Source organism: Callorhinus ursinus, unplaced genomic scaffold (genome assembly GCF_003265705.2).
Source record: "Callorhinus ursinus isolate GAN/ISIS: 27379988/994484 unplaced genomic scaffold, GSC_fseal_2.0 scaffold1, whole genome shotgun sequence".
NCBI classification, from domain to species: domain Eukaryota; kingdom Metazoa; phylum Chordata; class Mammalia; order Carnivora; family Otariidae; genus Callorhinus; species Callorhinus ursinus.
In genome coordinates, this window is record NW_027397063.1 from 121,454,856 (window position 1) to 121,469,711 (window position 14,856).

Below are 14,856 nucleotides of genomic sequence, written 5' to 3' on the forward strand. Positions count from 1 at the left end.
GAAATACTTATTTTTGGAAGTAGCTTAAGAAGTGAACTGCTGACTGATATATGAATCTTATCTACTAATTTTACATTAGGAATGCTTGACTGGTTCTTGAAGTAAATTTTATTTTCTGGAAAGCTTAAATGTGAGAAGAAAAACTAGAACAGTTTTTCTGTACCTCTTTCTATTACAGAGCAGAAGCATTGAGTGAGCCTTTAACAAAACCATTATGCAAAATCAAGTCAACAAATAACAAACCAAAGCCACCTCCAACGAGAGCACATTTCCCACTAGGGACTAGTCCTTTCCTTGAAAGACCTCAACCCTTTATAAGTCCACAGTCGTGTGATGCACAAGGACAGAGATATACAGCAGAAGAAATAGAAGTTCTCAGGTAAATCAGTTTATGATTCATTGTAATGAATAATTTTGTTAACATAACACAGGTAATTTAATTTTCATTAGGTTTACTGAGTTGTAATCACATGTTTGTTATAGTGTGTTGTGCTTTTATTATGAAATTATAAATTATATTGTCATATAGCCCCAACTTGAAATAGTTAAACTGTGTTATATTTTAGTGTTAGCATTTCTACTAGACATATGTTTTCCTAAAAATCCTAGCATACTTTAAAATCGAGCACTAAAGGTCAAACAGCAGAATAGAGCCATGGCAGACCACTCATCATCTATGCAGCTAGTAACCAGAGCCCTGATGGGGAGAAAACCGTTACCTTGAAATAGTATAGGTCTGGGTCAGCAAAGGAAAGCCTGAAGTGGTGAATAGTTTTTACATTTCTTTAAAGGGTTATAAAAAAGAAAACAAGAGAAGAATATGTGACAGAGACCTCATTGCAAAGCCAAAATGATGTACTACTGTCTGGTCCTTTTTACAGAAAACATTTGCCAACTCAGGGTCTGGAAGCAGCCTCAGGGGATATTAAAAATGCAGACAACAAAGACGAGGAAATCCTTGTGCTTGCATTCTGAGCCCGTGTAGCTGGGCTATATCTCTGAGCCAGAGTGGCTGCTCTTCAACTGGAAGAGCTCCAAGCTGCTGAGAGCTGTGCAAGTCATGTAGTTGCTCACTTGTAATTTCCTAAAATTGCGCTGAAACGGTTCCTCCGTTTGGAGCAGCCACCTGAAGGCAGTTTTCTTTTTTTTTTTTCCTACTGAAGATTTTAATTCTTCTAATGTGTCTCATCTTGCCTGGAAAAATTGCATATGAACCACCACAACACCCAGCAAGACAAAGAAGGGTGGCTTTGGAGCTGAGAGACAGTAACAGTCCAACACTGAGGCTACTCAGCATCCATGTGCTCCTTTCTACACACCTTTGAATTTCATGCTACAACAAAAAAATAGTATTTCTACCTAACAGAATTCAGCTGTCCTTCATACAGGTGAAAAGTTCTCATCCTCTCAGAAATGAGGATACACAGTCATTCATTTTGTGTCTTGGTGTCAGGTGTCAATACCTTTAGTGCAGGCTTATCTTGAGACCATAGTTTAGTTGTGAAGGATGTAAGTCTTAAAAGAAAAGTCTTACAGAATTGAATCATTTATTTTTTGGTATTCAACGATTTTGTGAAAATTTTATTAAAGATAACATGAGGTTATCATTTTAATTTTATTAAAGTGCCATGCTTTGTGATATCAGTTTTAAATAAGATTGGTAGTTAAGGTAAACTTGAACATTTACTTTAGATTTTTTTCCTTGTGTTTTGTAGGACAACATCAAAAATAAATGGTATAGAATATGTTCCTTTCATGAGTATTGATCTGAGGGAACGTTTTGCCTATCCAATGCCTTTCTGGTAAGTAAGCACTGTTGTACTTTTTACTTCCGAGATGATTTTAATTTTTCAGTAGTTTTTCCATACTCTGAAATCCAATTTAGCTCATAGCCTTGAAATTAAAATTTGTAATAAAAAAGTTTGGAAGAGAGGTACAGCTGTGGGAAAAGATAAGGCAACATAGCAAGAGTATCTGTGTGGTCATTTGCCTGGTAATGGGCACATATGGATCTCCTTTCGCCTACAATCAAACTAGCACAGTACCTGGCACGAAGTAAATGTTTGTCAAATTGGTGTTTGAATCACAACAGCAAAGTCAGTAAAGAAAGAATGGAATGGAAAGTGGAATAGAATGATGACAGTGTCGTTATTTACTAAAAAAAAATCCAGTTCAAAAAAGGGTTAATTATGAAAATGTTGGTTAACACAGTCTTCTGGAACAGTGGCAGCTTGTGTTAAGAGCCTTAAAAATGTTGTTTGGTTCATGACTCCCAGCTTCTACTGATTCTGAGGAAATAAAAATTTGACTAAAGATGTGGTTAATAAGAGTATTCATCAAAGCATCTGTTACAGAAACAAACTAAATATCCAACAATATGAGAATGATTAAAGAATGGCATATCTATGTTATTATAGTAACTGCTTATGCTACCAATAAAAAATACATCTTTGAAAGATGTAGGGAAAATGATTTCAATATAGTAAATTTAAAAATAGAAAATTTGGATGTTATATGTATATTTTTCTTTCATGTATTTATAGATAAGTAGAAAAAATGATGTAAAGGTACATGTCAGATATTTACAGTGGTTATCTCTAGATAGCAAAACTGGGTGATTTAACTTTTTAAAATTTTCCAGAAATTTTGCAATGAGCATGTTCTATTAGAAAAAAATCAGAGTTGATCTTTATTACATGCCAATTGTATAAAAGGCTCTGTAAAGAACAAAAGAGCTGCTTTTCCATTTTCTAGTGTTTTGCTGTTCTTAGGTGGGCAAAAGTTCAACATCTAGCCATTGAGTTATCAACCTAATTTTTTTCACCCAGGCAACCATGTGATGCTAGTCACTGATTGGAGTCTAAGAAATTTTTATATCTGAGAAGCTCTATATCATTAATCAATATTAAGGACACAGATTCTAGAGCCAAACTGTCCAGTTTTATATGCTGTATGATGCTGGGCAAGTTGTTAAATCTGTCTCAGATTTTAAAATAAGAATAGAATCTAGCTCATAGTGTTACTGTGATCATTAAATTCGTTAAAATATAAAGCACTTAATAGTGCTTGTTATATTGTTATTTAATAAGGGTTAACTTAGAAAAATAATTATTTTTGTTAAATTCTAAATTATATTACAAAGTTTGTACATTTCAGATACTTCAAAATGTTTAAAATAAGCAAGCAAACAAAAAGTTTATCCCTTTGACCAGTAATTTCACTTCAGGAGACCAGTTTGAAAAAGTGTTCATAGATGTAGTCAAAGATTTATATAAAAGATACTCATCAATATTGTAATTGTGAAAGTGTGAATCAGTTATTCTAATACATTCTTAAATGGTTATATCTGAATAGGGATATAAACTTGTAGTTCCAATCTTTGTGTAATAAGATAAATCATGTTTTTAGTGCTCATACAACAGAACATCTATAAGAATAATACTATACAGCCACGAACAGTCAAGTTTTCAAGAAATTAAATAACATGGGAAAATGCTTACAATATAATTAAAACAGTAAAATACGATACCATGCAAACTCCCTCAATTTAGGCATAGCACTTGTGACAGTTGGAATTTTACATATTTTGTATAAGATTACTTAGTGCCAGTGCTCCATACTGGATTATGTTTCATAAGGACAAAGACCATGTCTCTTTTAATTATGCTCCTGTGCCTAGTGCAATGTCTGGCATCTAGTAGATACTCAGTAAGTACTTGCTGAATTAATTAAATTTGGAGAAAAATCAAGAATAAATACTAGGTTACTCTAGCAAGATTTTTCCATTCTTGTTTTCTAGATTATTTTACAGTAGAATAGTCAGAAGAAAAAGTAACTGTAAATATTTCAAAATTCAAAGGTTAACAGACTGATGAAAAAGGGCTCCACAATTTATGAATCTTTGGTTAGAAAGATTGAGTGATTTTTAAACTTTTTTTTTTTCTATTCAGCTCATGTATTTTTAAATCTTAAAGTAAGCATATTGAATATAAATTATATTTATAAAATATGTTTAATATCTTTATAAGAAAACACTGAATTTGATAACTTAGTGGTGACTTTTGAGAGAACAGATATTAAGGAATTTTGGATTTACTCTGTATTCTCATATGGCAGGTTAATAATACAAAGTAATTAAATTACAGATTTGAATTAACTTTTTTGTCCCCTAAAATTTTTTAAAATTTAAATTCTTCTAAATTTGTTCGGCTCACTTTCTATTTACAAATCAGCTACTGTTCCTACACAGGTACCAAAGTGTCACCAGAACACTAGTAGTTCTATGAGATGATCATCAAAAAGTTTGAGAAGTGTTATATACAATAGTCTAAGAAATTTACATAAACCGTGGTTTATTAAACATTTACAGATGTCCTCTAATGAAGAAAATGTAGGAGTTTGTAGATCACAAATGACCACAAAAGCACCTTTCTCCTACCGTTAATATTTTTTAAAAAAAAACGTGTTATATTTGCCTCAGTTTGCATACCATAAACTTTGTATTATCCTAGAAATCTTACAAAACCTGAAGGCTGTTACCCTTGTTCTAGAAGAGGTTTGAGGAAAGGTAGATGTTTTTTATTTTGTGCTATACATCAGTCTTAGAGAAATACCACACAGCATATTCCCAACATGCAGTCAGAGGGTAATGGATAAGAATGGTGGATCTGGCACCCGAGACCTGGATTCAAATGCCACTACTGCCACTTTTTAGCTATGTGACCTTGGCAAGTTATTAAATCACTTTTAAGCCTTTTCCAGAAATATTTGCTTTAATGGAATTGTTTTAAGGATTAAATGAATAGTGTGTATAAAATACTTCAGCATGATGTCTGGCATATGGTTATTAATAATTAGCTACTCTCATTGTTTGCCTTGCAGAGAAGAGTTTGTCAAGAGCCATCGTAAGGATCTGTAGCTTCCTAGATCTTTTTGAATTGAATCAGCTTGTATTATTGTTAATGGTTCCATTTTATTGAAACTGAATTTCTTGAATATAATGATGCTGATGTAAACTTTTAAATTATATTCTTAAAGTAAATATAAGTGATTTTAAGTTGCTTTCCTGTTGCAGTTATAAATTTATATTTTTTTAATTGAGAGGGATGAGCACATTGACTGGATTCAGGGTTAAGTGTAAAGAGCCAGATTTGACCAGAGCATTATTTTAGGATGATATAATAGCTATGATCATTATACCAAAAAAATAAATAAATCTCTAGGAAATTTAATTTTGTTTTTGTGTCATTTTTAAAGATTAATTTTAGTAGTAGTAGTAGTATTTAATTTTTATTATTACCTCAGTGATAGATGGGGCAAGCTACCATTATCACCTAAACAAAAAACTACATTTTCCAAATGGGTACGACCAGAAGACCTCACCAACAATCCTACAATGATTTATACTGTGTCCAGTTTTAGCATAAAGCAGGTAAACATTTTATATAATTTTATATGAAAGCTAACATTTTGAAGTAATTTGAATATAGATTTGGGGATTTTTTTTTGTTTTATATATTTAGGTGCATGAGTATAATTGGAAAAATTATTCTGCACACTTTAACTTAGACATACTGAGATAATATGAGTATGAATAACTGGTTTGAGCAATTACAGATTTTTATATAGACCCTGTTTATCAATATGTTCTTGCAGATGAGAAGGTTGAGGATCTCAGCCTCACCTTGATAAGAGAATAGATTTTCTTTTTAAAGATTTTATTTGAGAGAGAGCGCACAGTGGGGGAGGAGAGGGAGGTGTAGAGGGAGAGGGGATATTTCAAGCAGACTCCATGCTGAGCATGGAGCCTGACATGGGGCTCAATCTCATGACCTGAGCTGAAACCAAGAGTCGGAGGCTTAACCAACTGAGCCACCCAGGCACTCTGAGAATAGATATTTTTAAAAAAGGAAGCTATTAGGCTTATTTAAAACACTTCAGTGGTGTAACAACAGTATGGTTTTATTGCAAACTTTATTCAGTTAAGTTTTGCATTGAATTACAGATGTCTTCCAGTTAGTATAAAGATAATGGTCCTGAAATACTATGATCAAGAATCTTTTGATGTGCCTATTCAGTTTAGTTGGTCATATTATAATAAACTTTAAAAAATGCCTTTAAATTATCATTAAAAACTTGTGGGTTCAGTAAGTATGCTTTTATCCATGTAAGAAATGTATCACCCATATTTATTCTGAATTTATTGAAATGTTTTAATCAGTTTTTCTAGGATTTGTCTGAAGAAAATATGTATTGAGTTGGCAGTATAGAATTTCTGTTTATTATTTTGGTATTCAACAACAGTTAACTCAGTATGAAAAGTTGGCTGCGTAGGTGTAGTGCTTAAATATTGTGTAATGTTGAAATTACATTAATGAATTAGTTAATATGTTAATAAATTCTTATTAACAGACAATAGTATCAGATTGTTCCTTTGTGGCATCACTGGCTATCAGTGCAGCTTATGAAAGACGATTTAATAAGAAGTTGATTACCAGGTAAAATTTTGTATTTGTCCCTTTAGCCCTTTTCATACAATTATCTCTTGACTAGAAACTAACAGCTTAGGTCTTGTCTGCGTAGAAAGTGAAGAAGCCATATCACTTAGAATATTGTGGCCCTGTATGTTAAACAGATGATTTGTGAATGTGGAAAGATTTCCTAAAATAGTCTAAGAACGTATGCACATGTATTAATATATATGAAATTGGTATGTTTTGAAATAAAATCGGTCAAAGTAAAATCATATTTATAATTATAGTATACAGTAGCCACTAGCCACATGTAGCTATTGTATACTTGAAGAGGGCTGGTCTGAATCAAAATGGGCTATAAGTGTAAAATGCATCAGATTTTGAAAACTAAGTACAAAAAAATACAAAATTGGAAGATATCTCAAATTTTTATAGTGATTACACATTGAAATATGATTTTGGATAAGTTTGGTTAAATAAAAATTAAAATCTCACCTTATTTTAACTTTTAATATGGCAACTGGAAAATATAAAATATTTCTTGTGGCTAGAACTGCTTTAGAATGTACCAAAATGTTACTGAAATAGCTTTTCTCTCAATTTTTTAAAGTCTTATTACTAAAGATAATTCATTGTAAAAATTAAGGATTATAATTTTTCATGCATCTTTTCCTGAGTGGTTTTTGTGTAAGTCCTGAGATTACAAAGGCAAATTAAACACAGACCTTAGTTTCAAGCTATTTGCCATCTTGGATAAATAGATCATTATAAGTAAATAATATGTAGTGTAGAAGAAAATTGATACTGATAACAAATGTCTTACTAGATAATTTTGTGTAACTTTATCAGAATTGTGTTTATCTCTGTCAGAGTTGTAGTCAGTTGCCTTAGTTCTTGTTAACTGAAATGGTCTCTTCTTGAATCAGTGAGAGAAGATTATTTCAACTGGCAAATATATCCACTTAATAGAAAATTTATTAGAGTATATAATTTAAAACTTAGTATTTTTCAGAGTATTGTGAAGTTTGTGCCGTGTTCTATGATCTCATAAGATATTTTCTTTATATTAAATAAGCACTTTGATTAGGGTGAAATTCTTTTCCTAGACCTATCATAGAAAAATATTCTCATGTTTATTTTTATAAAATTGCCAAGACAATAGCATATGTCTAAATAAAATATAATATCCTGCATAGTAGTTTATATTGAATATTAATTTGGTATTTCAATATTTATTTTCCTTACAAAAGCATAATTTACCCTCAGAATAAGGATGGTGAGCCAGAATACAATCCATGTGGAAAGTATATGGTAAAACTTCACCTCAATGGTGTCCCAAGAAAGGTGAATAATACCTCTCCCCACCCCAACCCCTTCTCTCTCTCTCTCTTCCCCATCTTTGGATATTGAATAGAATCATTAAGAAATGTTATTTGTGTAAACATTTAAAAAGATTTTGAGTCTGGTGTTATGCATATTGCTACCAATAACATCATATGTTAATAATTAAAAATAAAAATTAAAGTTTTTAAAAAGTGGCTTTGGGAAATTTATAGAAAGTTTCAAAAAGTAACATTGAGCTAATGATTACTAATGCTTAAACTTTAATCTGTTAGCTCTTAATTGATTAAAAGGAAAAGGAAATCAGGCAAACTAAATCTATTAGGTCACAAAAGTTTATATATATTCATAACTTCAAACCTAAGAAGCCTTTAAAGTTATGTTTTTCTTTGTGAAATATATATAGTCTGAAATTACACTGCTTTCTTTAAGAACTATGAATTGTGTAATGGCCTGGCATTGTTGGGATTCTCTAGCTCTTGTCTACTCAGAGGACCATGGATCAACATTAGCATTTACCGAGAACTTGTTAGAATTGTGAAATTTTAGGCCTTACCCTGAACCTACTGAATCAGAATCTGCATTTAAACAAATTCCCTGATGCTTTCAGTCTGAGAAGTTGCTCAGTGGCTCAGTAATACTCAAATTTTGGTTATGTATAAAATCACGTGGAGGGCTTAAAACACAAATTGCTGCCCTGCACCGCCCCCCCCCCAGAGTTTCCGGTTTAGAATTTGTGGGGTGGGGCCATGATTTGCATTTCTAACAAGTTCCCAGATAATGCTGGTGCTGCTAAGAAAACCCTTTGAGAACCGCTGCTCTAGCTAATTACTTAAAAATTGAGCAAAATCATTGAGAATGGTTTTTCTGAACTGTAGTCTTTAAATAACCCCTTGTTTAAAGAATCTTTGAAAATGTAGTTGCATGATCCTCCTAATAGTGTTAGATCAGAAATTTTCCTGTCCTCGATTCCCAGATCACTTTATAAATGTGACTTAGAAACTTTGTCTTTGTGGTGATCACTTCCTCTGTTACTTAAATATATCTTTTGGCCATAATGTTCTACTTCTCAACTGTACATAACATGAGTCTTTTTGCAGGTTTAGGTTAAAATTACATGTAGTAATATTGTTATTTACCTTAATAGTGAGGCCCTTTTATAATTATTTTAGATATAATGTACATTTCTAGAATCTGTAATAATTTTGATGGTATAGATCCATTTAACCAGTTGGCTCAAGGTTATCAGGTGACAGGGAGATTAGCCTATTAAATGGAATAAAGACATTGTATAATATTTTATAATTGATCAGATTCTAGAAATATGAAGCTATCATTACCTTAATAATAGTCACATTGTGCCTTTTATTTCATCTGTATGAAAGGTATTTTTTTCCTTGATAGGAAGGATTTTAAGATATTTTGTACCACCTAAGGTAATTAATGTTTTCTTTCTCCAGGTGATAATTGATGATCAATTACCTGTTGATCATAAGGGAGAATTGCTCTGTTCTTACTCTAACAACAAAAGTGAATTATGGGTTTCTCTCATAGAAAAAGCATATATGAAGGTCATGGGAGGATATGATTTCCCAGGATCCAATTCGGCAAGTATCAGGATGATCCAGACACAGACTTATGCTATCTAATGACTATTTTAAATTTGAGAGATTATAGATGATATTTTTGTTTAAAGGAAAATAAACCAGTATGAACCCCTGAAAAATGTTGATCGGTCACCTTGTTAAGGAAAACTGTTTTCTTTTACGGATAGTGCATTGTAAAGGAATCAGGGAAGCCTAAAATGTATGTCTGCTGTCATGCTGAGATACAAGACCAGTTAGATACCGTGTACCTTTCCAAAGAAGTCTCTTCAGATCAGAGGGATGTGTCATATTGTCATCCTTACGTATGTTTTTTGATTTGTAAATAAAGGTTCAAGGAGTTTGTTTTTTAGTTTTTCCCCATCTTAACACTGCTTAACCTACAAACTCAAGGTGTGTGCCAGTGTCCTTTAGTTGGATGAGGTAGACTGGGCTTATGCCAGAAATTAGATTAGTATAACTTTGAATTATGACAATAACCAGCCTGTGGCCTTAAAAAAGGTATGTAGCCATTCTTAACCTCTTTGCTTGTCTGTAATATGAGGATAATACCCACCTCTCAGAGTTGTAAAGATTAAATGAAGTAATGTATGCAAGTCATCCATGGTTCATAGCTGGTTAGTTTTCCCACCTAATACCAGGCCTCCTTCACTCTTCTGGTTCTTATGTTAGGCAAAGAATGTATAGGTCATAGTTAATTGCAGTAGGATATTAAAATTTCTTCTTGGCTTACATGCTCAATTGTTCTGTTCCTCAAATATTTTTATAGTTTAGTTTCTAATTCAGTGCCTTTTAATTTACCTAGTGCAACGTAGAGAAGGAATGAGAATATATGTAAGACTTTAGAAAAGTGGCTGTCCTAAGAACTCACTAAATGGTGACTGTCATCATCATTATTAAAGCAGCTTTTATCTGTAAGATGTTTTGAGTTTTCATCATATTTACCAGTAAAACAATTGTTGCATTCAGGAAAAACAACGGAGATTATAAGGAATAGATAAACTTGTGCTCAAATCCAAGTAGGAATTTGAATTTAAAATGAAATCTATTACTGGTCGAAAACAGCTTACTACCCGGTGATTTATTCTATCAATCATTACATCAAATCAATGAGATTTAATAGCTACCATGTGGATTCATTAAAGAGCTTGAAAACAATATTGACAGTCCTGAAAATGTGTTTATGTTGCAGAATATTGATCTTCATGCACTGACTGGGTGGATACCAGAAAGGATAGCTATGCATTCAGATAGCCAAACTTTCAGTAAGGATAATTCTTTCAGAATGCTTTATCAAAGGTAAACATTTTCTCTCTCTCTCTCTCTCTCTTTTTGGTAGTAAAAGAGGCTTTTAAAATTCATGTCTATTTAGAAGAAATTGCAAAGCCTGCATTTTTAGTTATTTAGAGAAATTCTGGTTTCATTTATTTTGTTTTCAGTTTTGTTTTTGTATAAGTAATCTCTGTGCCCAACACGGGGCTCAAACTCCATGACCCCCACGTGCTCCACCCACTTAGTCAGCTAGGCACCCCCAGGAAATTGTGTTTTTAAAATGGACTTCACTTTATGTACTTGCTATGGCCGGCCCTCAGTTATCCTCACTGATTGTTACAATTAATCCAGATTGTAAATAATCCAAAACATTGGAATTTGGAATATGTCATATGGACAAATTGTTTTATACTTCCCAAGTACTTACCAATTTGAGGGAAGGTGGAAAAAGAGAAATCTGAGAATATAAAGAGGAAGGTAGCTTTTAAGCCTTAAATGAATAATCCACAGGTAGAGATGGGAAAATTGTGCAATAATACACATTCAGTAGTGAAACTAGAAAATTTCAAAGATTTGACAAAATGTATTTGACATCTTCAACTTTATTTGTAAATCATTTGAAAACTTAGCATTTGCTTTCCTTCATTGATAAGTTTCTACCTGATTATCTAAAACTGGAGGAGGGTGGGGTAATGTGATAATTTATCTGATGCATTGTGAAACAGAAATGTACCTTGTTCTCTGAGGAGTGTTGAGAATAGCCCGTTTTAGAAAAGTTGTCAAATTTGTGGAAATTTTCATATTAACTCTTGAGACTAAAGGAAAGATAGTGTGATCTGATGGTATAAATGTGTTTTCTTTTAATTATTTGTCTGTTGGGGTCATTCCAGGTTTCACAAAGGGGATGTCCTCATCACTGCATCAACTGGAATGATGACTGAAGCTGAAGGAGAGAAGTGGGGTCTGGTTCCCACACATGCATATGCTGTTTTGGATATTAGAGAGTTTAAGGTTTTGCTTTACATTTTTTTCTTTCTCATATCTGATAGTAAGACATTGCAAGGATCCCAAATAGTATAATAGACCTTTTTTTTTTTTTTTAATTTAAATTTTAGGTGCAGTATTGGTTTCTGGAGTAGAATTCAGTGATTCATCACTTACATAAAACACCCAGTGCACATCAGTAGTGTAATAGTCTTCAGAATACTGACAAGTCAGTTTTAGATGAAGTTTTAAAAATCATTCTACCTATTACATTAAATAATGTGACCTCAACCATTGGAAATTATGAAATAAAAAGATGGGAAATGTAATGACAGTGACGTGCAGATATTGATGACAAAACAGAAATGGCTTTTGCCTCTTTTTCATAAAAGTAAAGGGTTGAGGTAAACACACAGCCCTCAAGGTTCTGGGCTATTTGCTGGTGTTGGGGGCAATCATAGTGTTAGGCTCTAGAGCATGGTAGACATTCAGTAAATATTTATGAAAGGACAAAAAATAGAATATCTGTGAGTAAGAAACATGCCAGTGGGTTTGCAAATGTTTCTCTTCCTAGCAGCCCTCACATGCTGTTAGACATTTCAGACTCTTTCTCTGCTCAGCTGTTGGAATGGTTGACTTATTACTTCTCAGGTTATTGATTAGCTCTTTTTAACTGAAAAATAGATCTGTTCTATGGATTAGAAAATACAGAGATTGTTACGGTAGGAATATTTTTCTCTAATGATATAGAGTACCTAAGCTGTGTAGTCACTGGAAAGTTTAGCCACATGTTCCAGTTTCCTCTGCTTAAACTTACAGAAGGAAGTAGTGATCAATCAGCAATGACAATGTTCCACTGTGTATTAACTAGATTGATTTTCTTATATGGCACGTAGAATTATATGAATTATGAAGGCAGTAGGGACCTGCTGCAACATCAATTTATATGTCTCAAGGCTTTCTAAATCAACCACTATTGTATCCCTCACCATTGTGTATAGGATAGTGTGTTCCTTTAAAAGTAGCATAAAGGGCGCCTGGGTGGCTCAGTTGCTTAAGCGACTGCCTTTGGCTCAGGTCATGATCCTGGAGTCCCGGGATCTCGTCCTGCATCGGACTCCCTGCTCGGTGGGGAGTCTGCTTCTCCCTCTGACCCTACCCCCTCTCGTGCACTCTTTCTCACTCTCTCTCTCTCAAATAAATAAATAAAACCTTAAAAAAAACATAAAAATTGATTACCTAAAGCAAAAAAATAAAAACATACGTAAAATTGAATAAGCTGAGAGATTTGTTTGTTTTAGAAATGTGATTTTCCACAAACATGAGTCAAAACATTGGCCATAACAGTTGCTGTTATTTAGTACTATGTGTATGTTATTTTATTGTTAAAATATCCTGGTAGGTGACCAGGATGCCTGGGTGGCTCAGTCGGTTAAGCGTCTGCCTTCAGCTCAGGTCATGATCCCAGGGTCCTGGGATTGAGTCCCACATCGATCTCCTTGCTCAGCAGGGAACCTGCTTCTCCCTCTGCCTGCCACTCGCTCTGCTTGTGCTCACTCTCTCTCTTTGTCTCTCTCTCTCTGACAAATAAAATCTTAAAAAAAAAAAATGTTAATTAAAAACCATCCTGGGAGGTGATCAAGTGAGTTAATAACAAGATAATTAAATTTAGATAAAGTCAGTATAAAAGTAAGCTTGAATTTGAGGAAATTTTCTGTGAAGATTGTATCATTTACTTTCAATAATGCTATTTGTTCTGATGTTCAGAGGAAACTATACAAATAACATGTTTATGAGAGAAATAGGCACCTGTGGTTTGACCTAAAAACAAAACATTTAAAAATTTGCTGAATGTCAGTAAATTAAGAATTTTAAATAACGGCCATTTTAGTTAAAAATCAGAAAGCACTATTTACGTATTTTTAATTCCACATGGGAGTTATTCTGTAGAGATGAAGGCATTTTAGAGCATGTATAGTTGAAGTAAACTGTGACCCCGAGACAGGTTTCTTCACTGTGGTGTAATGCTCTCTGTTCATATGTATGCTTTCTGTTCCTATCTTAATTCTGTGCAAGTCACTGAAGCAGCATTATCCAGCTTGAGCAGACATCTCACATTGTGGAGCTGACCCCAGTTTCCTTTTGCTTACCCCAACTTTGTAGTCAGGGTTGATCTTTATCTAAAGGCTTCTTCATGTGTTAAAATTTATAAGGGTTTTCACCAGTATCTTTGATTAGTTATATACTTGAGGAGTTCCCTGGGTTCATCATTCTTTTCTTAAAGATTTTATTTTGAGAGAGAGAGCACAAGCGAGGGGGAAGCACAAGGGAGAGGGAGAAGCAGGTTTGCAGGCTCTCCGCTGAGCAGGGAGCTTGATGGCTGTGGGACTCAATCCCAGGACCCTGGGATCATGATCTGAGCCGAAAGCAGACGCTTAACCGACTGAGCCACCTAGGTGCCCCGGGTTCATTTTTTATCTTATTTTTGCTGTCTGTATTTTGAGAGAGTTCCTTAGTTCTGACTTGAATTTAAAAATATTTCCAAAAATATTTATCTTATTTAGGCATTTATCTCTAGAACCTCTGTTGTGCAGATAGACCTAATCTTAGACTAAAGGTACTGCCAGTCTTCTACATTTGTGAATTTCTTCACTTAATAAGATTTTATTAATACTTATGTGAAAATGTTATCTTTTGTGTTTGCCTCTAACCACCTTGCGTATTCTAAGATCTTCACTTTTAGTCTCAGCAGTCCTTTTGGGTCATTTTGTTGTCTCCTCCTTGAGGTTATATTCCATAGTCTATTGTGAAGCCACATCTCAGTTTCAAGTTGCTGTCTCTAAGTCCAGCAAGTCTTACCAAGGGATTTCTGAATCTATTCAAGTCTTTTCATTTGCTGCCACTTGGAAATAACTTTGAAAATGGGATGTTTCATCATAACCAGATCCTTTTTTAGTCTAACATTTCTTCGCCTATTCAGGGCCTCTGAATTACAGGCTCTCTATCCAAACAAAATCTACAGCTCCTTCTTAGTGTCCTTAAATGTCAGTGATGCCTGGAACCTGCCCCAAAGGAACTTAGCAATTTTCTCTCCTTTATAGTCCTTCTTTAAGAAGTGTTAAGAGTTCTGAAATAAGGCAGATTTCCTGCTTATGTAGAGCTAGGTTTTATGAAAAAAAAAA

General features: G+C 33.6%; 1 protein-coding gene across 2 annotated transcripts in view; it reads left to right on the plus strand.

The window, feature by feature from the left end:
• CAPN7 (calpain 7) overlaps nt 1-14,856 on the plus strand; it is a 40,070-nt gene that overhangs the window by 10,803 nt on the left and 14,411 nt on the right. For both annotated transcript variants that reach the window (XM_025882385.2, XM_073900286.1), the window contains exons 5-12: nt 179-379; nt 1,716-1,802; nt 5,305-5,431; nt 6,412-6,497; nt 7,724-7,817; nt 9,275-9,421; nt 10,611-10,717; nt 11,581-11,701. In XM_025882385.2, the coding sequence (XP_025738170.1) occupies nt 179-379; nt 1,716-1,802; nt 5,305-5,431; nt 6,412-6,497; nt 7,724-7,817; nt 9,275-9,421; nt 10,611-10,717; nt 11,581-11,701 (970 nt within the window). The remainder of the gene's footprint in view (nt 1-178; nt 380-1,715; nt 1,803-5,304; nt 5,432-6,411; nt 6,498-7,723; nt 7,818-9,274; nt 9,422-10,610; nt 10,718-11,580; nt 11,702-14,856) is intronic.